This window comes from Cololabis saira, chromosome 23, assembly GCF_033807715.1.
Source record: "Cololabis saira isolate AMF1-May2022 chromosome 23, fColSai1.1, whole genome shotgun sequence".
NCBI classification, from domain to species: domain Eukaryota; kingdom Metazoa; phylum Chordata; class Actinopteri; order Beloniformes; family Belonidae; genus Cololabis; species Cololabis saira.
In genome coordinates, this window is record NC_084609.1 from 31,863,968 (window position 1) to 31,889,275 (window position 25,308).

General features: G+C 45.7%; 1 protein-coding gene across 1 annotated transcript in view; it reads right to left on the reverse strand.

Annotated features, from left to right (window-relative positions):
* The window catches only part of arhgef39 (Rho guanine nucleotide exchange factor (GEF) 39), a 93,843-nt gene that overhangs the window by 636 nt on the left and 67,899 nt on the right, over window positions 1-25,308 (reverse strand). The window contains exons 8-10 of the mRNA XM_061714628.1: window positions 15,956-16,185; window positions 2,609-2,697; window positions 236-374 (exon numbers count right to left, since the gene is read on the reverse strand). Of these exons, the coding sequence (XP_061570612.1) occupies window positions 236-374; window positions 2,609-2,697; window positions 15,956-16,185 (458 nt within the window). The remainder of the gene's footprint in view (window positions 1-235; window positions 375-2,608; window positions 2,698-15,955; window positions 16,186-25,308) is intronic.

The window sequence follows — 25,308 nt, forward strand, 5'->3', positions numbered from 1 at the left end:
CTTTCTTTCTTATTAATATTATTTATTTATTTTTATTTAATTATTGTTTTGAAAAGTTGCGTGTGCTGGCTGTAACTGTAACTCTGCAACTGTAACTCTGTAACTCCAGTGTAGTTCATTTAGCCTGGAACGAGGAGACCCATCCAATATGGCGGCAACGCTGGATTACGTTCCAGCATGTCAACAGCATGAGGCGTCTACGTATATATGTCTATGTGTGTGCAGCTCAGCCCACCACGGGTCTCTTCCTCCCCGGCTCCCTGCTGGGACTGCTGCTGCTGCTGCTGCTGCTGCAGTGTTGGACAGGAGACGGAGGACGACGGCGGGACGGGTTCCCTCCATGGTGGACCTCCGTGGGTTTGGACTGCAGCTCCCTGTGGAGACAGACTCACTGACTACGTTTCCATGCAGTCAATAACCCTTTTCTAACCGGAATATTAGCAATAACCCGGTTGTGAACGGCCATGTAAACACCAATAACCCCTTTGAATAACCGGAATTTACTCATTGCTCATATTCCGGTTTTTAAAAACCCGAATATGACCCCTAAGTTACTCCTTTTCTAACTGAATATTGGGTCATGTAAACGCCTAACGGAATATCCCCATCAGAAGGAACAGGAATTTGTTTTCTGCACATGCTCTGTTCACAAGGAATCCTGGTCTTTTGAGTCCAGGAAGTTCTTATAAACACGGAGAAACCAAGACCAGGAGGAGACTAATCACTTCATAAATGTAATGAAGGATATGAACATTTCTGCATTTGTAGACGGTAGAAAGTACCGGGATAGAAGATTTACAAGAAGGTGAGAGAAAAGTTGCGCGAAGTGGTGGGTCAGTACCAGCACCAAAGCGCAACAGAAGGCAGCTTCTACTGGGCCGTTGATTATCCGCCGTGCTGCTGTTATTGTTGTTGTTTTGGATTTGGATACAGGAAGAAGAAGGGGAAGTGACGGGAATTACGTCATGACGTCGCTGGTTTGATCCAGATATCCCAAATGATTAATTGCCATATAAACAGGGATAACCCTGTTTGCTCACGCATGGAAACAGATTATTCCCAATGTTTCAGTAACTGGAATATTGACCTTAACCCTTAATTTACCTTAATTTTGACTGTATCTAAACTTAGTCAATGACAACCCTGATGACAATCCTGTCCACCTCGGAGCAGAGACGCCTGGGCCACCCAAGTACCGTATCGGCCCGAATATAAGACGGTGGTGTTTGCATTGAAATAAGACTGTAAAAGTGGGGGTTGTCTTCCATTCGGGGTCTAGACATTACAGGACTGTCTCCGAAAATTAGAATATTGTGATAAAGTTCTTTATTTTCTGTAATGCAATTACAAAAACAAAAATGTCATACATTCTGGATTCATTACAAATCAACTGAAATATTGCAAGCCTTTTATTATTTTAATATTGCTGATCATGGTTTACAGCTTAAGAAAACTCAAATATCCTATCTAAAAAAAATTAGAATATTCTGGGAGTCTTAATCTTAAACTGTAATCTAATCTATTCTAATTTTCTGAGACAGTCCTGTATACCCACTCACAATGCTAGATGGCGCCAGATATCTTTAAAGCCAATGCTGAATTTAACTCCCCAGGCCAAAGCGAACCCGTCAGGAAGAAGAAAGGTAGAAAATAGCGGTAAGAAAGAAAAGAGAAGAAAATAAGAGAAGAGATAACAGAAAATGAGAAACGTAAAAGTATATTGTTATAATCATTTGTTTCAGATGTAATGTAATTATTTTCTGTATAAAAATTGAATTTGGTGTTCAAAAAGTCCAGCTGGACTGGACCTCATCAACAGATGGTACCGTCCCGCTCGGTAGGCGAGCAGGATTTTACATTTGAAAACATGCAGGTGTCTTTATGTCTTCTTAGACGTAGCAGGACGTTTGGGCGGGTGCTCAGGTTAGATGAGACCCAGCAGTGCGGCTCGGGTCCGAGTCAGACTGGGATCCATCAGAATAAGACTGGATTTACACAGCGATGGTGCACACATGCAGACACACTGCAAAAACTCAAAATCTTAACAAGAATATTTGTCTTATTTCTAGTTTAAATGTCTCATTTTTAGTAAAAAATCTCATTACACTTAAAACAAGACGCATCACTGGAAAAAACAACAATTTTCGCCTGTTTCAAGTAGATTTTCACTTAAATAAGTAGAAAGAATCTGCCAGTGGAACAATATTTTTTTGCTTGTAATAAGAAGATAAATCTTGTCCCACTGGCAGATTTTTCTACTTATTTCAAGTGAAAATTTACTTGAAACAGGTGAAAATTGTCAAATAAGTAATTTTTCTGGTAATGACTCTTGTTTTAAGTGTAATGAGATTTTTTGACTAAAAATGAGACATTTTAACTAGAAATAAGACAAATATTCCTGGTAAGATTTTGAGTTTTTGCAGTGTGGCCCATGGACATGTGGACGGGAGGAACCAGGGACGGAACCCCAACCCCACACTGCCTCCTGACAGACACAGGCCTGCAGGAGAGGATTCCTGGTGGTTGGTGTGTGTGTGTGTGTGTGTGTGTGTGTGTGTGTGTGTGTGTGTGTGTGTGTGTGTGTGTGTGTGTGTGTGTGTGTGTGTACCTGATCGCTGAGCTCAGGCTCTGGCACCAGTCGTTGAGATCCTGCTGGTTGCTGGACATCAGCAGAAGTCTGGCCTTGGGGAAGGTTACCTGGGGGGGCAGAGCAGAGGGTCAGACGCCTGCTGGATTCAAGACTCCACTCCAAGACTACACTTCAAAAGTCATTGGTATTTGACTTTTCTTGATATTATCTATCTGGAAATATCTACAGCCCGAATCCATAACGTAAAACAACAAAATATTTTATTTGGTATATGGCAGCAGATTGAATTAAAGTCAAACTTGAAAGTTGTATTTCAAATTGATATAGACTATTTTTTTTCATTTTCATTCATTTTATTCTTTATTTAATTCAAAAAAAATTAACAAAAAATTCAATACAAATACAAATGTTCATAAATTGTGAATGAAAAGGGAGCAGAAAGAAGAAGAATCTTATCTAATCTGCCCCCTTTTCCAAGAAAAAAATTCACAAATAAAAAATTAAAAAAAACAACAAATAAATAAAAAACTAAAATAAAATTACCGCCGTCTATGGGTATGTCAATCAAACCTAACTAACATATTTCATTATATTTACTTAACATACAGGCTTTAATTTAATTAATTTAATAGACTACCTTGTTGTAGCTATCCTTGTCCAGTTTTTGATGTTATGTTTTGCCTTTGTTTAATTTTGTCCCTTTTTTCTTTTTTTTTTGTTTGTTTGTTTGTTTCTTGTTGTTGTATTATCTTTTTTTACTGTTTTCCTTATTATTAATTATTTTCATTGAATGCTTAGGTTCAAGGTGTGGGTTTGGAAGGGGGTGAAAATATGTGTGTATATAGTGTTTGTTTGACATCATTTTAGTGGATGCCACCGTTTATAATTAAAAAAAAAAAAAATAAAATATATATATATATACATTTGATCACAAAAAAAAGACTCAGCGGGCTTCAGGACCCACCACCACATCCACGTCTTATTTGAGTCATCTTTTTAAAAGGGTTCAGGTTTTGTTTCACAATTTAACATGAAAATATATATGAAGAGAAAGAGAAAAGAAAGATCTCTGTTTTAACATTTGAGATATTGTCCATATTTTTAATTACAGAATAAAACAATATATTGTGTTTTTTTCATTCTGCGTCATGTTTTACAATTTAAGTCTGCGGTTTTAGGGTTATCAGAACAATAACAGCCACCCCCCTGAAACATGGTTGAACTTTAGCTGTCACATTCTTCTCGAACTATAACATAACCCTTTTTCTGAGAGGCTCAGTACACTGAGAAAGTTCATGGGTTTGTGATATCTGTAGCGTTCTGGCTGCAGTACCACCAGAGGGGCAGTAGAGGGCAAACTACACCCATTAAAGACTGCCCCACCACATTACACAAAACATAAACCTGCAGCTTTAAAGCCATTCATCACAATTACACCTGAAGATACGCTGGAACACGTGAGGAGGAAATGGAGGCAGGAAGTAATGTCATGTTTACAACTGTAATAAACACAGCCTGCTGACCCTAACCCAACCCCCTGACCCTAACCCAACCCCCCTGACCATAACCCAACCCCCCTGACCATAACCCAACCCCCCTGACCCTAACCCAACCCCCTGACCCTAACCCAACCCCCTGACCCCAACCCAACCCCCTGACCCTAACCCAACCCCCCTGACCCTAACCCAACCCCCTGACCCCAACCCAACCCCCTGACCCCAACCCAACCCCCCGACCCTAACCCAACCCCCCTGACCCTAACCCAACCCCCCTGACCCTAACCCAACCCCCCTGACCCTAACCCAACCCCCCTGACCCTAACCCAACCCCCTGACCCTAACCCAACCCCCCTGACCCTAACCCAACCCCCTGACCCTAACCCAACCCCCTGACCCTAACCCAACCCCCCTGACCCTAACCCAACCCCCCTGACCCTAACCCAACCCCCCTGACCCTAACCCAACCCCCCTGACTCTAACCCAACCCCCCTGACCCTAACCCAACCCCCCTGACCCTAACCCAACCCCCCTGACCCTAACCCAACCCCCCTGACCCTAACCCAACCTGCTGACCCTAACCCAACCCCCCTGACCCTAACCCAACCCCCCTGACCCTAACCCAACCCCCCTGACCCTAACCCAACCTGCTGACCCTAACCCAACCCCCCTGACCCTAACCCAACCCCCCTGACCCTAACCCAACCTGCTGACTCTAACCCAACCCCCCTGACCCTAACCCAACCCCCCTGACCCTAACCCAACCTGCTGACCCTAACCCAACCCCCTGACCCTAACCCAACCCCCCTGACCCTAACCCAACCCCCCTGACCCTAACCCAACCCCCCTGACCCTAACCAACCCCCTGACCCTAACCCAACCCCCCTGACCCTAACCCAACCCCCCTGACCCTAACCAACCCCCTGACCCTAACCCAACCCCCTGACCCTAACCCAACCTGCTGACCCTAACCCAACCCCCCTGACCCTAACCCAACCCCCCTGACCCTAACCCAACCCCCCTGACCCTAACCCAACCTGCTGACCCTAACCCAACCCCGCTGACCCTAACCCAACCCCCCTGACCCTAACCCAACCCCCCTGACCCTAACCCAACCCCTTGACCCTAACCAACCCCCCTGACCCTAACCCAACCTGCTGACCCTAACCCAACCCCCTGACCCTAACCCAACCTGCTGACCCTAACCCAACCCCCCTGACTCTAACCCAACCCCCCTGACCCTAACCCAACCCCCCTGACCCTAACCCAACCTGCTGACCCTAACCCAACCCCCCTGACCCTAACCCAACCCCCCTGACCCTAACCAACCCCCTGACCCTAACCCAACCCCCCTGACCCTAACCAACCCCCTGACCCTAACCCAACCCCCTGACCCTAACCCAACCCCCTGACCCTAACCCAACCCGCTGACCCTAACCCAACCCCCCTGACCCTAACCAACCCCCTGACCCTAACCCAACCTGCTGACCCTAACAACCCCCTGACCCTAACCCAACCCCCCTGACCCTAACCCAACCCCCCTGACCCTAACCCAACCTGCTGACCCTAACCCAACCCCCCTGACCCTAACCCAACCCCCCTGACCCTAACCCAACCCCCCTGACCCTAACCCAACCCCCCTGACCCTAACCAACCTGCTGACCCTAACCCAACACCCCTGACCCTAACCCAACCCCCTGACCCTAACCCAACCCCCTGACCCTAACAACCCCCTGACCCTAACAACCCCCCTGACTCTAACCCAACCCCCCTGACCCTAACCCAACCCCCCTGACCCTAACCCAACCCCCCTGACCCTAACCCAACCCCCCTGACCCTAACCAACCTGCTGACCCTAACCCAACACCCGTGACCCTAACCAACCTGCTGACCCTAACCCAACACCCCTGACCCTAACCCAACCCCCCTGACCCTAACCCAACCCCCTAACCCTAACCCAACCCCCCTGACCCTAACCAACCCCCTGACCCCAACCCAACCCCCTGACCCTAACAACCCCCTGACCCTAACCCAACCCCCTGACCCTAACAACCCCCTGACCCTAACAACCCCCTGACCCTAACAACCCCCAGACTCTAACCCAACCCCCTGACCCTAACAACCCCCCTGACCCTAACCCAACCCCCCTGACCCTAAACCCCTGACCCTAACCCAACCCCCTGACCCTAACCCAACCCGCTGACCCTAACCCAACCCCCCTGACCCTAACCCAACCCCCCTGACCCTAACCCAACCCCCCTGACCCTAACCCAACCCCCCTGACCCTAACCCAACCCCCCTGACCCTAACCCAACCCCCCTGACCCTAACCCAACACCCTGACCCTAACCCAACCTGCTGACCCTAACCCAACACCCCTGACCCTAACCCAACCCCCTGATACTGACACCGACCCAACCCCCATGACCCTAACCAACCCCCTGACCCTAACCCAACCCCCTGACCCTAACCCAACACCCCTGACCCTAACCCAACCCGCTGACCCTAACCCAACCCCTTGATCCTAATCCAAGCCCCCCCCCCACCTACCATGGACACCAACTGCCTAACCCTAACCCAACCCCCCTGACCCTAACCCAACCCCCCTGACCCTAACCCAACCTGCTGACCCTAACCCAACCCCCCTGACCCTAACCCAACCCCCCTGACCCTAACCCAACCCCCTGACTCTAACCCAACCCCCTGACCCTAACAACCCCCTGACCCTAACAACCCCCCTGACCCTAACCCAACCCGCTGACCCTAACCCAACCCCCTGACCCTAACCCAACCCCCCTGACCCTAACCCACCCCCCTGACCCTAACCAACCTGCTGACCCTAACCCAACCCCCCTGACCCTAACCCAACCCCCCTGACCCTAACCCAACCCCCTAACCCTAACCCAACACCCGTGACCCTAACCAACCTGCTGACCCTAACCCAACACCCCTGACCCTAACCCAACCCCCCTGACCCTAACCCAACCCCCTGACCCTAACCCAACCCCCCTGACCCTAACCCAACCCCCTGACCCTAACCCAACCCCCCTGACCCTAACCCAACCCCCCTGACCCTAACCCAACCCCCCTGACCCTAACCAACCTGCTGACCCTAACCCAACACCCCTGACCCTAACCCAACCCCCCTGACCCTAACCCAACCCCCTGACCCTAACAACCCCCTGACCCTAACAACCCCCCTGACTCTAACCCAACCCCCCTGACCCTAACCCAACCCCCCTGACCCTAACCCAACCCCCCTGACCCTAACCCAACCCCCCTGACCCTAACCAACCTGCTGACCCTAACCCAACACCCGTGACCCTAACCAACCTGCTGACCCTAACCCAACACCCCTGACCCTAACCCAACCCCCCTGACCCTAACCCAACCCCCTAACCCTAACCCAACCCCCCTGACCCTAACCAACCCCCTGACCCCAACCCAACCCCCTGACCCTAACAACCCCCTGACCCTAACCCAACCCCCTGACCCTAACAACCCCCTGACCCTAACAACCCCCAGACTCTAACCCAACCCCCTGACCCTAACAACCCCCCTGACCCTAACCCAACCCCCCTGACCCTAACCCCCTGACCCTAACCCAACCCCCTGACCCTAACCCAACCCGCTGACCCTAACCCAACCCCCCTGACCCTAACCCAACCCCCCTGACCCTAACCCAACCCCCCTGACCCTAACCCAACCCCCCTGACCCTAACCCAACCCCCCTGACCCTAACCCAACCCCCCTGACCCTAACCCAACACCCTGACCCTAACCCAACCTGCTGACCCTAACCCAACTCCCCTGACCCTAACCTACCCCCTGACCCTAACCCAACCCCCTGACCCTAACCCAACCCCCTAACCCTAACCCAACCCCCCTGACCCTAACCTACCCCCTGACCCTAACCCAACCCCTGACCCTAACCCAACCCCCCTGACCCTAACCCAACCCCCTGACCCTAACCCAACCCCCCTGACCCTAACCCAACCTGCTGACCCTAACCCAACCCCCCTGACCATAACCAACCTCCTGACCCTAACCCAACACCCCTGACCCTAACCCAACCCCCTGATACTGACACCGACCCAACCCCCATGACCCTAACCAACCCCCTGACCCTAACCCAACCCCCTGACCCTAACCCAACACCCCTGACCCTAACCCAACCCGCTGACCCTAACCCAACCCCTTGATCCTAATCCAAGCCCCCCCCCCACCTACCATGGACACCAACTGCCTAACCCTAACCCAACCCCCCTGACCCTAACCCAACCCCCCTGACCCTAACCCAACCTGCTGACCCTAACCCAACCCCCCTGACCCTAACCCAACCCCCCTGACCCTAACCCAACCCCCTGACTCTAACCCAACCCCCTGACCCTAACAACCCCCTGACCCTAACAACCCCCCTGACCCTAACCCAACCCGCTGACCCTAACCCAACCCCCTGACCCTAACCCAACCCCCCTGACCCTAACCCACCCCCCTGACCCTAACCAACCTGCTGACCCTAACCCAACCCCCTGACCCTAACCCAACCCCCCTGACCCTAACCCAACCCCCTAACCCTAACCCAACACCCGTGACCCTAACCAACCTGCTGACCCTAACCCAACACCCCTGACCCTAACCCAACCCCCCTGACCCTAACCCAACCCCCCTGACCCTAACCCAACCCCCCTGACCCTAACCCAACCCCCCTGACCCTAACCCAACCCCCTGACCCTAACCCAACCCCCCTGACCCTAACCAACCCCCTGACCCCAACCCAACCCCCTGACCCTAACAACCCCCTGACTCTAACCCAACCCCCTGACCCTAACAACCCCCCTGACCCTAACCCAACCCCCCTGACCCTAACCAACCTCCTGACCCTAACCCAACCCCCTAACCCTAACCCAACCCCACTGACCCTAACCTAACCCCCTGACCCTAACCTAACCCCCTGACCCTAACCCAACCTGCTGACCCTAACCCAACCCCCCTGACCCTAACCCAACCCCCCTGACCCTAACCCAACCCCCTGACCCTAACCCAACCCCCCTGACCCTAACCCAACCCCCCTGACCCTAACCCAACCCCCTGACCCTAACCCAACCTGCTGACCCTAACCCAACTCCCCTGACCCTAACCTACCCCCTGACCCTAACCCAACCCCCTGACCCTAACCCAACCCCCTAACCCTAACCCAACCCCCCTGACCCTAACCTACCCCCTGACCCTAACCCAACCCCCTGACCCTAACCCAACCCCCCTGACCCTAACCCAACCTGCTGACCCTAACCCAACCCCCCTGACCCTAACCAACCTCCTGACCCTAACCCAACACCCCTGACCCTAACCCAACCCCCTGATACTGACACCAACCCAACCCCCCTGACCCTAACCAACCCCCTGACCCTAACCCAACCCCCTGACCCTAACCCAACACCCCTGACCCTAACCCAACCCGCTGACCCTAACCCAACCCCTTGATCCTAATCCAAGCCCCCCCCCCACCTACCATGGACACCAACTGCCTAACCCTAACCAAATCCCCTAATCCTAACCCAAACCCTGATCCTGACACAAACCGCCTAACCCTAACCCAGCATCCTAACCCTAACCTCACCCGCTAACTCTGACACCAACTACCTAACCCAACCCCATACCCCTTACACCAATCCCCTTACCCTGCCACCAACCCCCTAACCCTGACCTTAACCCAATCCCCTGAACCTAACCCAACCACCTACCCCTGACACCAACCCCCTAACACTGACACTGCTCGTAAATCTAACTTGTTGAGGGATGCAGGTGCCTCAGGAAACAAACACACAAACAAACCCCAGAGCTGCATGCCGGACCTGTGTGAACACTTTAAATGGTCAAGCCCATGACGACACGTTAAAAGACACGGAACGGTCCGTTTGGATGGCTTTCGAGAGAAAACCTCTGATGGTTTTGTGATCATTTTACACAGATAAAGCATTAGAAGAGTGCGTACTAACTCTTGTACGACTATGCCTTGGAGAGTGTCTTTCATTATATAAATGAAGATTTCAAATGCAGCATCAACTCAAGTATTGTCTAATTAGAGAGTTCAGTGAGTTGGGTCAAACTGAGGAGCTGGTAACGTTAGGCGCTCTCCATTTGGTCGACAGCAGTTGATTTCTGCATAAATAAACTCCACTTCTACAGCAATGCGGTAATTAGAGATTTGTCAGGAAATCTGACCCTCTTAGGTAGTAATTACTTTGTATAATAAGAACGGCAGAGCAGAGAGGCTGATCGCTGCACATAATTTAGCTTGATTATTTATACATCAAAGAGAATCTGTCAGGGATGTGGAAAAATATTCAAGTAGCGAGGGAACACCAGAGGAGGAAGGCTGCAGATGGGGAGAAGGAGAGGAAAAGGAAGGTGGAGGGAGTCGGAGAGAGAGAAGAAAAGAAAAACCAGCACTCTGCAAACATATGTTTCTGAAAGAAAGGAAAGCTGGAAAAAAAGCACGGAAATTTGAATAAAAAATAATTTTTTCTCAAACTTTGCATATAGATTGCCGTGGCATTTACAGCTGTCAAATTTAATCTGGCTTTAATTCTTCATGGGCGTGCACGAGGAGGGCCCTGGAGTGCTTCCAGCCCTTTTCCCTGAGCTCAGGTAGAGGCCCGGGATCAATAATGTGTCGTTATGAGAAATTATGTGGAATGTTGTTGAGTATGCATGTGGGCCTGCGCGCGAGGAGAGGCTAATGAAATGCCAGTCCTGCCATTAGACAAGCGGCAGCAAGATGCCGGAGATCAGCGACAGGCTGGAGGAAGATGCATTCATGCAGGCCCGGAAGAGATGGATGTGAAACCTAATCTGATGCAGCGACTCCCGGATTCTCTCTCTCCAACGCGCACCACACACGCGCACGCACGCACTTCTAACCAGAACCAGGACGGGTCCAACACTGATCCTCTCTGGAGCCTTTAAATCCCACCTCATCACCTTACAGCAGCTTCTCACCATGAACATTTAGGTTGTAGACTGTGTTTGTTGCCAGAGGAAGGGACATCATGGTGACCAAGACTTCTCCACACGATATCTGTCTCATCTCAGGGACCCGGCTACTTAAATCATCATATTCCTCGAAGCACAGGCCAAGGCGGAGGAGTCGCAGCGATGTATAACTCCAGTCTTCAAATAAAATCTAAACCTAAATGCAATTATAATACATTCGAAAGCCTCATGCTTAGTCTGAAACTCCCGAGCTGGAAATCAGAGAAGCCAGTTTTGTTAGTGGTAGTGTATCGGCCCCCTGCTGGTGCTTATCTAGAGTTTCTGTCTGAATTTTCAGATTTCCTATCTGGTTTATTGATCAGTACAGATAAAGTCATCATAGTGGGTGACTTTAACATTCATATGGGTGCTGACAGCGATAATCTTAAATTAGCTTTTGATTCTCTTCTAGAATCATTGGGCATCTCACAAAAAGTGAACAAACCAACGACCTGTTTTAATCATACCCTTGTTCTATAGCTGCAGTTTTACGGCTAGCCAATGGAGTGAAGCTAACACAGGAGAGACATGGTATCTCTTGCTGATTCCTGTAGCCAGCTTTAGAACAAGACTAGAGCAATTAGTCCCAAACATAGCTTCGACATAGCTAGTAGATATGCTGCTATAGAACTTCATGCTGCAGGGGGACACCAACATGATCCACTGAGCGGTGCCCATCATCCCTCCTTCTCTCCTCTACTTCTCTTCTTTTCTCATTTATTAATTATAAGTATCTCATAACCATCATTGTTCTCCATTGTTCTTGTAGTTTGTTGTGCTGGTCTTCCTAGTGGAGTTGAAGTAGGACTGGTGGAGCTGAAAGGAGGACTGGTGGAGCTGAAAGGAGGACTGGTGGGGTTGAAAGGAGGACTGTTGGAGCTGAAACGAGGACTGTTGGAGCTGAAACGAGGACTGTTGGAGCCGAAACGAGGACTGGTGGGGTTGAAAGGAGGACTGTTGGAGCTGAAACAAGGACTGTTGGAGCTGAAACAAGGACTGTTGGAGCTGAAACAAGGACTGGTGGAGTTGAAACGAGGACTGGTGGAGCTGAAACAAGGACTGGTGGAGTTGAAACGAGGACTGGTGGAGCTGAAACAAGGACTGTTTGAGCTGAAACAAGGACTGGTGGAGTTGAAACGAGGACTGGTGGAGTTGAAACGAGGACTGGTGGAGCTGAAACAAGGACTGTTTGAGCTGAAACAAGGACTGGTGGAGTTGAAACTAGGACTGGTGGAGCTGAAACAAGGACTGTTGAAGCTGAAACTAGGACTGGTGGAGCTGAAACAAGGACTGTTGAAGCTGAAACTAGGACTGGTGGAGCTGAAACAAGGACTGTTGGAGCTGAAACAAGGACTGGTGGAGTTGAAACGAGGACTGGTGGAGCTGAAACAAGGACTGTTGAAGCTGAAACTAGGACTGGTGGAGCTGAAACAAGGACTGTTGGAGCTGAAACAAGGACTGTTGAAGCTGAAACTAGGACTGGTGGAGCTGAAACAAGGGAATGCCTTGGTATTCCCTTGGTCGGGGTTCTGTCCTGCAGAGGCTTTAAGTTAATGGGTGGAAATAAGCAGATAAAGGAAGCAGCTTTCAAGGGACTTTACAATATTTCTGTCTAGTCTGATTGCGCTCCATCACATCAGAAACCATTGGGAGTGCTGGACTTCAGAGCGTTCAAGCCTCAAGCGTCTGGTACTGCTGGCTGCAACAACACTGCGGTCACCGGTTCAATTACCCGCATCATCAAAAGCTCAGCTCATACCCGCCTCAACTAGAGTTTTAAATATAGTGAGGACAAGATGTGAGGGACGACAGGTCTCCCCTGGCAAACACGACTTAATGATATTTCACACACTGAGGCTGGAAAACATTCAAGAAGCCTCCGTTTGACAAATTACTCAGCAGCTCCACAAATCAAAGCTGCATAAATCAGGAGGGGAAATTAAATAATGCTGCTGCTGAAGAATCACAAGTCAAAGAACAGACCATCCGAGAACAGCTGCTGCCTAAAACATTATGTACCAGTTTTTGGAAGTTAGAGAAACGGTGTGGTGACCGAAGTGGGACCCTGCAGTTCATCTGAACTTTTATTCTGAAAGTTGCACCTTTCCTCTAGCCATTCCTGTAACCATGGCGACGCTCCAGGACTCCAGGCTGGGTACTGATGCTCCTCCCGGTAACCATGGTGATGTCTTAACTGATGCAGGAGCCTCTTCAGATCTGATAGAACTGAACACAACCTGGTTGACCTGAGTGGGTTCCTCCAATTATCAGTGCCGGGTTCTCCAGCCTCCGGTCCAGCCCCAGGTCCAGTGACTGGTCCAGCCGACAGTACAGACACCAGTACAGCCGCTGGTCCAATCACCGGTCCAGCCATCGGTTCAGCTCCCGGTTCAGCTCCCGGTCCAGTGACTGGTCCAGCCACCAGTCCAGACACCGGTCCTGCCCCTGGTCCAGGGGCTGATTTATTGTTAACATGATCATTGTGGAGTTTGATGGATAATTGACAGTTCATAGGTCACCTGACTGAAAGTTAGATGCAAATCCATCATTGTCATCATTTCACAAGCTATTTCCCCTTTCGCGGACACATCAATTATGTGATTGAGGTTATAGCAACGAGAGTAGGCTGTGAGTGGCTCAAATAATACTAATAAATAACATGAAATAAACAAAGTTAACAAATGAAATGAATTAATTTAACAAATGAATCACTTGTCCATTACATTGCTGTGGAGGAAGAGAATGCTGCTGACCGACTGAAGTTCCGATCCCCCGTCTCTCTTCCAAGATGCTCCACAGACACTAAATGCAGTTTCTCCAAATATCTGACTGGCTTTGTCTTTGTTTTGAAAAGACCTTGTTTGAGGTTCTTTTCCACCTCATTGATTTCCATCTTGTCGCTAGGCCACATCCCGGTCCTGCAGTGTTTTTTTCAGCCTGCAGCAAAGTTCAAACCACCCGCTCCCACCAGATTTGCGTTGGGTCCTGCGGGACTCAATCCCAGTGCAGCCCTCTACCCCAAAGGATGAACCAAAAACGGGCCTACTGGCGAGTCCAGCCCCTCGGTTACTGTTGCCCACCCGGACAATCTATGGGTGTCGTTTACAGTCGTACGACGGTGGCTGTCTGCCTCACAGTCCCGTCTAAAGACTTTTCAGACACCATTTGGAGATAGAAATACAAACTTTTGTCAAGGAGCCGTCACATGGGCCTTCAGATACACTGTGAAGGGATATGTATAACTACTAAAAATAGATATTATTGGTGATGCGGTTAGATTGGAGGCGAGGGTTTATGTGCAGGAGAATCCTCATCTTACCGTCACCATGTTTGCAGGTACAAACACCCATGATCAGCAAGATTACAGTTATTTATTTCATGAGTTTAATGAGAAAAGGAAGAACTTATTAATAATTTACCCAATCAGAACCATCTTATACATCTTACAATCAACTTGTGTAAGTGTATGGCAGTGCTGATTTCAGTTCCTTTATCTAATACTGAATATATATATATATATATATATATATATATATATATATATATATATATATATATATATATATATATCAGAGATTGGCAACCCAAAATGTTGAAAGAGCCATATTGGACCAGAAAAACAAATATGTCTGGAGCCGCAAAAAATGAAAAGTCTTGTATAAGCCTTAGAATGAAGGCAACACATGCTGCATGTTTCTATATTAGTTATAACTGGGGGAAGATTTTTTTTTTCATTGTGCACTTCGAGAAAAAAGTCGAAATGTCGAGAAAAAAGTCAAAATGTCAATATTAAAGGAGCTGTATGTAAGAGCAATAATAAAACAAATCATTAAATGACCCCGATATGTCAACAGACATTTAAAAATCATGTTCATTTACAATACTTATGTCACTGACAACAGCACTCAAGCCAGGATATTCCAGTTTAAAAAGAGGAGTTGCAGCCCTCAACTGATGTTTATGTTGTCATTTTTTATGTTTTGGCCTGAAGCTCCACCCTCCACCTATCTCCCAATCACCAAGTCAGTATTGTTTCTGAAGCTCCACCCTCCACCTATCTCCCAATCACCAAGTCAGTAATGTTTCTGAAGCTCCACCCTCCACCTATCTCCCAATCACCAAGTCAGTAATGTTTCTGAAGCTCCACCCTCCACCTATCTCCCAATCACCAAGTCAGTATTGTTTCGGGATCCGGGTTGCCAGGTCGGCTCTAATTATGGCAGCCATGGCAGCCTACGTTCCTGCTGCATTCTGCAGCCTACTTGGCAACCTCTGGTCGGGGGGAGGAGGGGGAGGGTACACGCCGCTCAACAATATTTGGAAAGTGACTGCAGTACCAGTTTTGGACATTTCTTACAGACGGCTCCTTTAAAAAGGAAAGGAAAAAGGAAGAAAAAAAGAGAAAAAAAGGAAAAAAAGAAGAAAAAAGAAAAAAAAGAAGAAAAAAGGAAAAGAAAAGGTCAAACATTTTTGAAAAAGCTCCAGGAGCCACTAGGGTGGCGCTAAAGAGCCGCATGCGGCTCTAGAGCCGCGGGTTGCTGATCCCTGCTATAGATATATATATATATCTTTTGTTTTTTGTATAGAAATTAAATTAATTTTGATTATAATGAGATAGCTAAACTCTATTTTATATTTTGGGGTAGGATTTAACACGTTTTTACTTCTTCCTACTCCTTTTCGAGCATCTTAATTATGATGGATGCATGTTTTCATTTATATTTTTGTCTTTTTTTTTTTCTTATTTACATTTATTTATTATTGATTATTATTGTTTGGTTTTGTTTTCACTACTGTTTCATGTTTCAGTGTTGGTGTGTGCGGGCCGGTCCTCACGCTGAGCAGGCCTCCCTGGCTCCGGGTGTGGCCGAACACCTTCTCCACGCTGCAGTCCTGCAGGGGGAAGGCGTGTTGGCCCGTAAACCTCTCTCCACTGCCGGTGTGCAGCGAGCTGCAGCGCTTGGCCTGCAGCAGCATGTCGGAGAACAGGAAGAACATCCTGGGTTTGGTGGCCGCTCCTTTCTGAGGGACGACGTTCAGCCAGCCCTCACGGATGAACCACCTCCCTGTGGGAAGAGACGGGGAACATCAGCTGCTGGATATCTGTCCTGGTGTACAACTACCAGGACAAATATATACAGGAAACACCATTGTTATGAAAATGTATGGAAATTATCTATGTTTTATAATGTTTGTAACTATCATTATACTCATAGCATTACAAGTGGAAAAATACAGTGACAAGATGAGTGTTGGAAGCAACTTTTGACCTATGGAATTAAACTGGAAGAGTGTTGAAAGAGGCACTTTTGCCCTATTGAATGTAACTGCAAGACTGCGATTGATTGTCACAGTAGTAGTCATGATTGAGTGCGTTTACATTGGAATATTAATTCCTCTTTAATTCAGAATTAAAATTAAATCTGATTTAAAATGAGTGAAAATGACCATGTAAACACCTAATTCTGAATGAAAATGGCCGTTCCGAATTAAACTTAATTCCGAAGTAAGTGGCTGGTTTATTCCGATTTTAAATCCGAATAGAATAATTCCACGATCATGTATAAACTCATTCCTCTTTAAATTAAATCCGGTCTTTCTTTCTGCTCGTTCCCTCGCCCGTCTGTCTCCATGACGCTTATATTCCACTGGGCTTGTTTTCCAAACAAAGTTTCAAGATGCAGCAGCAGTAAACGCTGGTCAAGAGCAGAGACCATTTATTTAATAAATAGAAATAATTAAAAGAACAGATGGAAACAGGAAACATCAGAATGGTGATCTTTTCAAAGTTATAGCGGCTAAGTTAGTTTTTCTTCCGGTAGTTTAACTTCCGGTCCCCCCCTATCCAATCAGAACCTTCCCAACCCCCAGACCTGTAGAGGAATTGGAGAAAGACCATCAAACGTGTTTCCATGTAAACCTTAATTCAGAATTACTATTTCCATGTAAACTCGAAGGAAAATAGTTTAATTAGGAATTATTTAATTCGGAATCATTAATTCCGAATTAAAAAACATCATGTAACTGGGCCATTGAATCAGATAAACCTTGGAGACAACTGAATGCTTTCAATATGAGTGATTTGTAACTATGGAGTATACAGAACTGTCTCAGAAAATTAGAATATTGTGATTTTCTGTAATGAAATTACAAAAACAAAAATGTCATACATTCTGGATTCATTACAAATCAACTGAAATATTGCAAGCCTTTTATTATTTTAATATTGCTGATCATGGTTTACAGCTTAAGAAAACTCAAATATCCTATCTCAAAAAATTAGAATATTCTGAGAGTTTCTTAATCTTAAACTGTAAACCATAATCAGCAATATTAAAATAATAAATAATAAATAATAAAATACATACAGAATGTATTCATGTATGTATTTTTACATGAAGTCACCGTGGCAACATGGACAATACATCTCTCAGGACAGTTCTTTTTCTGGGGCCGAAGGATGTCGCGCTCAGCTTTGACAGCAAAGAAAAACCACAAGTTTGAAGACTTGAGATCTCTAAACCGCTGTACTTGACCATACTATTCGGTAACCACGAGGATAGAAAGTAGAAAGCAGAGACTTGTATGATGGGAGATTTGGTGGAAGAGTGATCCATGTTCCTGTGATGATGCAGCTGAGATTACTTCTTAATACTCCCAAATACTCTTTACACCAGGAATATATTCATCTCTCATCAAAAAAGGTGAAATTTAAGATTATTGAATTAGGAGGATCTTTTAACATGATTCAACTGACAAGGTAAAAAGAAGGATACTTGTCTGATGACAGTGACAGAGTAGAAACTGTGGGTGTTATGCCCGTTTCTCCCAGGCTGACATCACTTCTTGAGGTTTTACTGAATTAACTGACGTGTTTGAGTAAATATACCAGAGACCCTTCATAAAAGTTTTCTTTTCAACCCTGTCTTTACTACAGAAGAGTATTAGGGCAATGCAGGAGAAAAAATATTTGACTGGGGAAGATTTTTTTTTTATTGTGCACTTCGAGAAAAAAGTCGAAATTTCGAGAAAAAAGTTGAAATGTTGAGATTAATGGTGAAATACAATTTCAAGAATAAAGTCGAAATTTTGCCTTTTTTCTCAACATTTCAACTTTATTCCCGAAATGTTGACTTTTTTCTCGAAGTGCATAATGATAAAAAAATCTTCCTCCTTGTAGCAGCCTATAATGTAATCATTTCCTGAAAATGTAATAACGCCTGAAAATGTAATAAAATATGCACTTAACTCATTTGAAAATGTAATAAAATCCAATGATGTAATAACTTCACCAATAATGTAATAAAATATCCTGACTGATATTGTAATAACATTTTTACCAATAATGTAATACCTTATTACATTATTGGGAATTTATTACATTTTCAGGGTCTTTTTTTTTTTCAAAAACTGATAATGTAATACTTGACAGATAATGAAATATATATGTTCATTTTCAGCCCCGAGTTCTACATTTTGTGTTTTAAGTATCTAAGAATGTTTTATACGCTGGATTTGAAACACCAGAATGACTATTGGGTTAAATTGCAGACTTTGAGTAGCATGTAATAAATTCCCAATAATGTAATAAGGTATTATATTATTGGTAAAAATGTTATTACAATATCCGTCAGGATATTTTATTACATTATTGGGGAAGTTATTACATTATTGGGTTTTATTACATTTTCGATTGAGTTAAGTGCAAATTTTATTACATTTTCAGTAAATTATTACATTTTTAGGAAATCATTACATTATAGGGTGCTACACTCCTCTAAAATATTATTTTTATTTTTCTCCTGCCTGGCCCTAATACTCTAACTCAGCAGCTGAACTCAGCTCAGTTTCCCACAGCTTTGAGTTGCTGTTGCAGTGAATGCAGGGTGGTGTGAAGACAGGGGACCTGGGTGGTTCTACTTATGGCCCTTTTCCACTAGTACCTACTCAGCACGCCCCGACTCATCACGCCTCGTCACGCCTCGTCCCGCCTCCACTCGCTTTGTCCCCGTTTGTTTTTCCCCCCCAGGGGAGAAGTGACAGGGCAGGTTGGGGTGAAGTCGCTGTGACGTACTTGATTGCGCAACACCTTTGTTCATGTCGACGCTGATCAGAAATCAGCTGGAGCCGCGAGCGGCTGAGAGTAAAACAGAGCTCCTGGTAGATCTGATCGTTCCTTATCTCCGTCTAGATCCCTTTTTAATTCTCTCCTCAGCACCAGGTTTATGAACATCTGACCCTCAGAGTTGGATCATCAAACAGACGTTTGCTCTGTACAATAAAATCACAGCGAGTCGTTCTCGCGCTGACTCCGGCTTTCTGATTCAAACGTCTGACGGCCCCCCGACCAATCAGTGGCGTGGAGGGTGGTGACGTCAGATATAGTGCCGGCTTAGCCCGGTTAGAACCTCGGCAGAATGGTTACAGAAAAGTATCTACTTGGCCAGCCTTTACCCATCTCGGCCCGTAGTGGAAAAGCGCAGGACGGGGGCGAGGCGAGTAGAAGCGCTGAGTAGGTACTAGTGGAAAAGGACCATTTGATCCAAGTGAAGGTAAAGTATACTGAAAAACTGAACGACAGCCTTTCAAACTGAAGACAGGAAACCAGACTAAAGAACTTCATGTCTCACTCTGCTAAGCTCATTGTAGGTTTAAGTTTGAGGCTGTTTGAACTTGAAACTTGTCTTTGTATTCAGTAAACAAAAGGTGATTAGAAATGTTTGTACGGAGGTATATTCTCAGATTCAGATTGAGCACCAGTTCAGGTTTCATCAACGTTAATGTGTCAGCGGTAATCACCATCATTGCCTCTGCACCGAGCTGTGGAGAACCAAAATAATGAGCTGAACCCAAGCTGAAAAAAATACAAATATATATATACAAATGAAAGCTGTTTGACGGCAACGAAAAAGCAGACAACTCTGAAGCACAAAGACATACTCTGTGGGAGGTCAGGGTGAGGTTTCTGAGGAGCGCTCGTCTCTTTTACTGCTGCTGGCAGCAGGGTGATGAACACTCATAGTGGAGAAAATGACATTTGGACAGATGAGATGGAAATTCATCCTGGGTCCAGGCTAATTTCTGGAACTGCCCCAGACAGTAGCCCGGGTCACTGAGCCTGGGGGTCTGGAGATCTGAGAGGTCGAGATTCCTGGGTCAACGCAGGAGAGAGATGACTTATGGCGCTTTTCCACTAGTACCTACTCAGCCCGACTCCACTCACCTTGCCCTCCGTTCTTTTCAACACCCAGATCAGCAGTAGGAGGTTGGAGAAGCTGCTGTGACGTATTTGATTGTGTATCTAAAGGAAGAAGACAACAACACTAAAGATGTAGAACCTGGAGGAGATGATAGATGTGCTGCTGGATCTGTGACTTGATATCAAGTTAAAAAATGAGTAAAAGAAGCTTCAAGCGGCAACGCTTTTTTTTTTTGTTTCTTTGTCTTGGCCCTGCTAAAAAATGTCAGCTGGAGCCGTGAGCAGCTATGAAGAGACAGAGCTCCTGGTAGATCTGGTTGTTCCTTATCTCCGTCTAGATCTTTTTAATTCTCTCCTCAGCACCAGGTTTATGAACATCTGACCCTCAGAGTTGGATCACCAAACAGACTTCTGCTGCCGTTGCTGGTTGAATAAAATGAACAAGAATCCGTCAGAGTCTCTTTCTCTGATTTCCTCCTCCTGACTCAGACGTCTGACTCCAACCCCCCGACCAATCGGTGGCCTGTAGTGTGATGATGTCAGATACAGCCCACTCAGCAGCTTAGAACCTCGGCAGAATAGTTACCGAAAAGTATCTACTTGGCACGTTAGACCCCTAGTGGAAAAGAACCAGATCAAGGCGAGTCGAGCCGAGCTGAGTAGGTACTAGTGGAAAAGCGGCATTAGAATATAGCCAAGACAGTAGACAGAACAGCCGTGACGCTGTCGTGAACCCTTCGGACTTCTCCGTCACTCCATTTCTCCACGGTGCGAGACCCCCCCAGAGCTAGTTGATACTTTGTTTAGCTTCCGGTTTTTCCGGTCACAGTGAATCAAAGAGATAAGGACAACTATTGTGCAAAGAAAAAAAAAAATAAAAAATCACACACACATGAAGAAAAGAGCGCTGAAAGTTCACTACTGCTTCACGAACCAGAACCGAAAATGTGTTGCTACTAGGGGTGTAACGTATTTGTATTCGTCCCGTCACGGTACGGGCGTCATGGTTCGGTTCACGCAGTCATACGGCGAATACGTCTGACTGAGTTAAAAAAAAAATAAAAAATTAATCATCGTTTTTTTTTCCCCTTATAAATATCAAAAGTCACGTTCCATTACAGACCTAAATGTGTGCTAGTCTGTGCATATCAATAAATATATGTGCAATTCATATATCATCATAAATTGTAGGCTATAATAACGATAAAATGTTCTAATTCTTACTTTACAACTGTCCTGAACGCATCAGGGCCTTGTGCCAGCGCGGATTGGGTGTAAAGCCTGATCTATGGTTCTGCGTTAAATCGACGCAGAGCATACGCCGTAGGGTACGGCGCAGTCTACGGCGAGGTTATGCAGCACGCGCAACCTTCGCCGTAGGCGCTGCGTTGGTGTAACGCGGTACCATAAATCAGCCTTAACAGTCACAGTGAAGGAGATTAGCGCTAAAGTTTAAAAGAGGACTAAATTTGTACAAAGTTTTGAATCTTACCCAGTTTTCCACGTTACCTGGATTATTTTGGGTTATGGAAGAGTCAACTACCTTTGGTGAGTGAGTGTAACCTTCATAAATAATGTCTTTATCAGAATGTTGTGGTAGCTTTGACCACCTGCCTATTTGAATGTGCTTTGTGTTGTTGTGAACGAGACCGCCGAGTCTATTCTCTGTTATAGAGCTCAGAAATGATGTTATAGACCGCTGTGTCTATCTATCTAAATAGCAGCATATGCAGCAGTAGAGGAGCCGGGTTCAAGTATTTATTAAAAGTGCTCGAGCTCGTTACAATGTCCCATCCCGCGCTCACATAAACCAGTCCGTGGTAAAATTCAAAACACTAATGCACAAGTTAAATGTTTTATTCTATTTATTTTACACTTTAATAAGAGATGCTTTTTAGTTTTGTAGCCAATTGAACAAACTTTAACTTTCAAATGCTATGATCAAAATAAAGGAAGAAAAAACTTGTCTTATACATTTGGGACTTTTTGTATTTTTTTTCCCGTTGTACCGAACCCGTACCGAACCGTGACCCCTGTACCGAGGTACGTACCGAACCGTGACTTGTGTGTACCGTGACACCCCTAGTTGCTACCAAGCAAACCAATCACAGCCCTCTCGGTCTGCGTCGCCTCGACGCGTAGTTACATTTTTTGGGATGTGCACGTCAGGCTACGGCGTAGACTACGGAGAGACTCCCGCGTAGCCGCGTGCTTCAGCAAACCACAACACTGGTAGGAAGAGACAGCTAACAACATCAAAACGTCCTCCAACTGTGAAGTATGGTGAAGGAAGCATCATGATCTGGGCTTGCTTCGTTGCCTCAGGGCCCAACCACGTACCATCAAGGTGGGAAAAGTGAATTGAATTGAATGAAGGACAAGGATCCTGAAGCAGTTTGGGAAACAGGAACGGCCCAGAATTCCCCCACAGTTCTGATCCAGAGTTGCTGCCGCTGAAGGAGCGGAATTTGATGAAATTACTTTTTCTTCCAACTCTGAATGTGTTGTAAGAAATCCCAATAGTTGTGTTTTATCATCTTAAACACACCATCTGTTTCCTCGGTGCCTAAAAACAGCTGCCATTAAGCCACTTTAAAAAAAGAACAAAACGTATTACCGTAACTACGCAGACGACACACAAATCTATATAACCATCTAACCAGGAGACTATAGTCCAATTCAAACATTGATCAAACGCATTGATCAGAATAAAGAGTGGATGTGCAAGAATTTTCTTCAGTTAAATGAAGACAAAAAAGAAATAACAGTGTTTGGAGCCAAAGAAGAGAGATTAAATGTCATCACTCAGCTTTAAGCAGTGAAGCTAAAACCAAGAGCCTGGGGGAGCCAGCAGAGGCGTTGAGGAGCAGGGGTGTGTGTTTATAGTTGTGTGCATGTGTGTGTATGTGTGTTTGTGAGTAGTAAGACTGTTCTTTCAGCCATAGTCCTTGGTAGCGATTGAGTGTTATCAGTCGGCCTCGGTATACGTTCTGGTTAATAGATGTTAAAATCCTGCTATTATATATATATATATATATATATATATATATATATATATATATATATATATATATATATATATATATATATACACACATATATATATATATATATATATATATATATATATATATATATATATATATATATATATATATATATATATATACACATATATACATACATACATACATACATACATACATACATACATACATACATACATACATACATACATACATACATACATACATACATACATATATATGTTAAATAGTTGTAATAGTATATGTGTTAAATAGTTGTTTAAACTCCTTTAAAAAGATCGCTATAGAGATGGCAGAAGCTTCATCAGGACACCGGAGCAGATCAAAATAAAGTGGAAAAATATACGGAAGGCGTAACATTGGCGCCAAACAAAACAACCGTCAACCGGAAGTGGCTCTTTGTTGAGATGGTTACAAATGGTTACCATGGTTACAGCGCCACATAGCGTCACGGAGTCAGCCATGCTCTGGACATTTATCCCATTCTCTGATCAGCATGTAAACTCAGACTTGTGATTGGGTCAATCCAAACTCCACTATGGCCAAGACCAAAGAGCTGTCAAAGGACGTGAGAAACAGAATTGTAGACCTGCACCAGCTGGGAAGACTGAATCTGCAATAGGTAAGCAGCTCGTTGTGAAGAAATCAACTGTGGGAGCAATTATTAGAAAATGGAAGACATACAAGACACTGATAATCTCCCTCCATCTGGGGCTCCAAGATCTCACCCCGTGGGGTAAAAATGATCAACTGGTGTCTGACTAAACACTTTCTCCACTTAAAAAGATGAGAGAGGCCTGTAATTTGCATCACAAGTGTATCTCAACTATGAGAGACAAAATGAGAAAAAAAATCCAGAAAATCACATTGTCTGATTTTTAAAGAATGTATTTGCAAATTATAGTGGAAAATAAGTATTTGGTCAATAACAAAAGTTCATCTCAATACTTATATACCCTTTGTTGGCAATGACAGAGGTCAGACGTTTTCTGTAAGTCTTCACAAGGTTTTCACACACTGTTGCTGGTATTATGGCCGTTCCTCCATGCAGATCTCCTCTAGAGCAGTGATGTTAAATAAAATTAAGATACGATTCAGAAAACAGCAGGACCATAAGTGGGCATACTTTTAAATGTATGCATCATCAGTACAAAATCCCTTTCTTGGGTAAAAGGTGTAAGCAAAGTTTTCAAGGAGATATTAACAATACACAAATGTGTCTTTTCCTCAGGCCCATCAGCCCGGTCTATAAGTATTGCAGACTATTTTCCAGATAAACATGTAGCACCAGTCGGTGATGAAGGAATATGCATTCATTTTGAGTTTTGTGCATGAGCAACAATGCGTTAGACATGTGTTGAAGTATGACAAGGCTGCCAGCGTCCAGTGTGCTGAAACTGATGCATTTCGGGTTGATTTGAAGTGTTTAAAACATCCAGACATGTTGGTACGTCCATCTGCTCACTGTTTGACGTGCCCTGTACCTCAGATGAGGTAAAACGCTCTCACGAGTCACGTGGTGAAATAACTCAATAACCAGACTTCCTCTCTGAAAGTTTCCTCTGTACGATAAATGACACGAAAGGTGCGGTGAATGAGAACAATCTACTTGTGTGCACTTTGATAAGTCACATTTTTAATCAGATAACGCCACAAACGGCATCAGACTAAGCTGCCTGCTGCAGAGGCTGGACACGGAAGGACGAATGTCCAGGGTCGGCATGATAGACTCGACCAGTTAAAGGCACTCAACAAAAATGATTGGAGCGCTCAAAAATAACCGTCAACCCGATTCCTGAGATTTGACCAGGGAACATCAAGATCCAGCTTAACAATGGTCGGATTGATTTTATGGCAACAAGCAAAATAAAGCCAAATGTAAACATGCTGCTGTAAATTAAACCCAGATCTTTAACGAAAGAGTGGAGCAAATTACCTCCTAG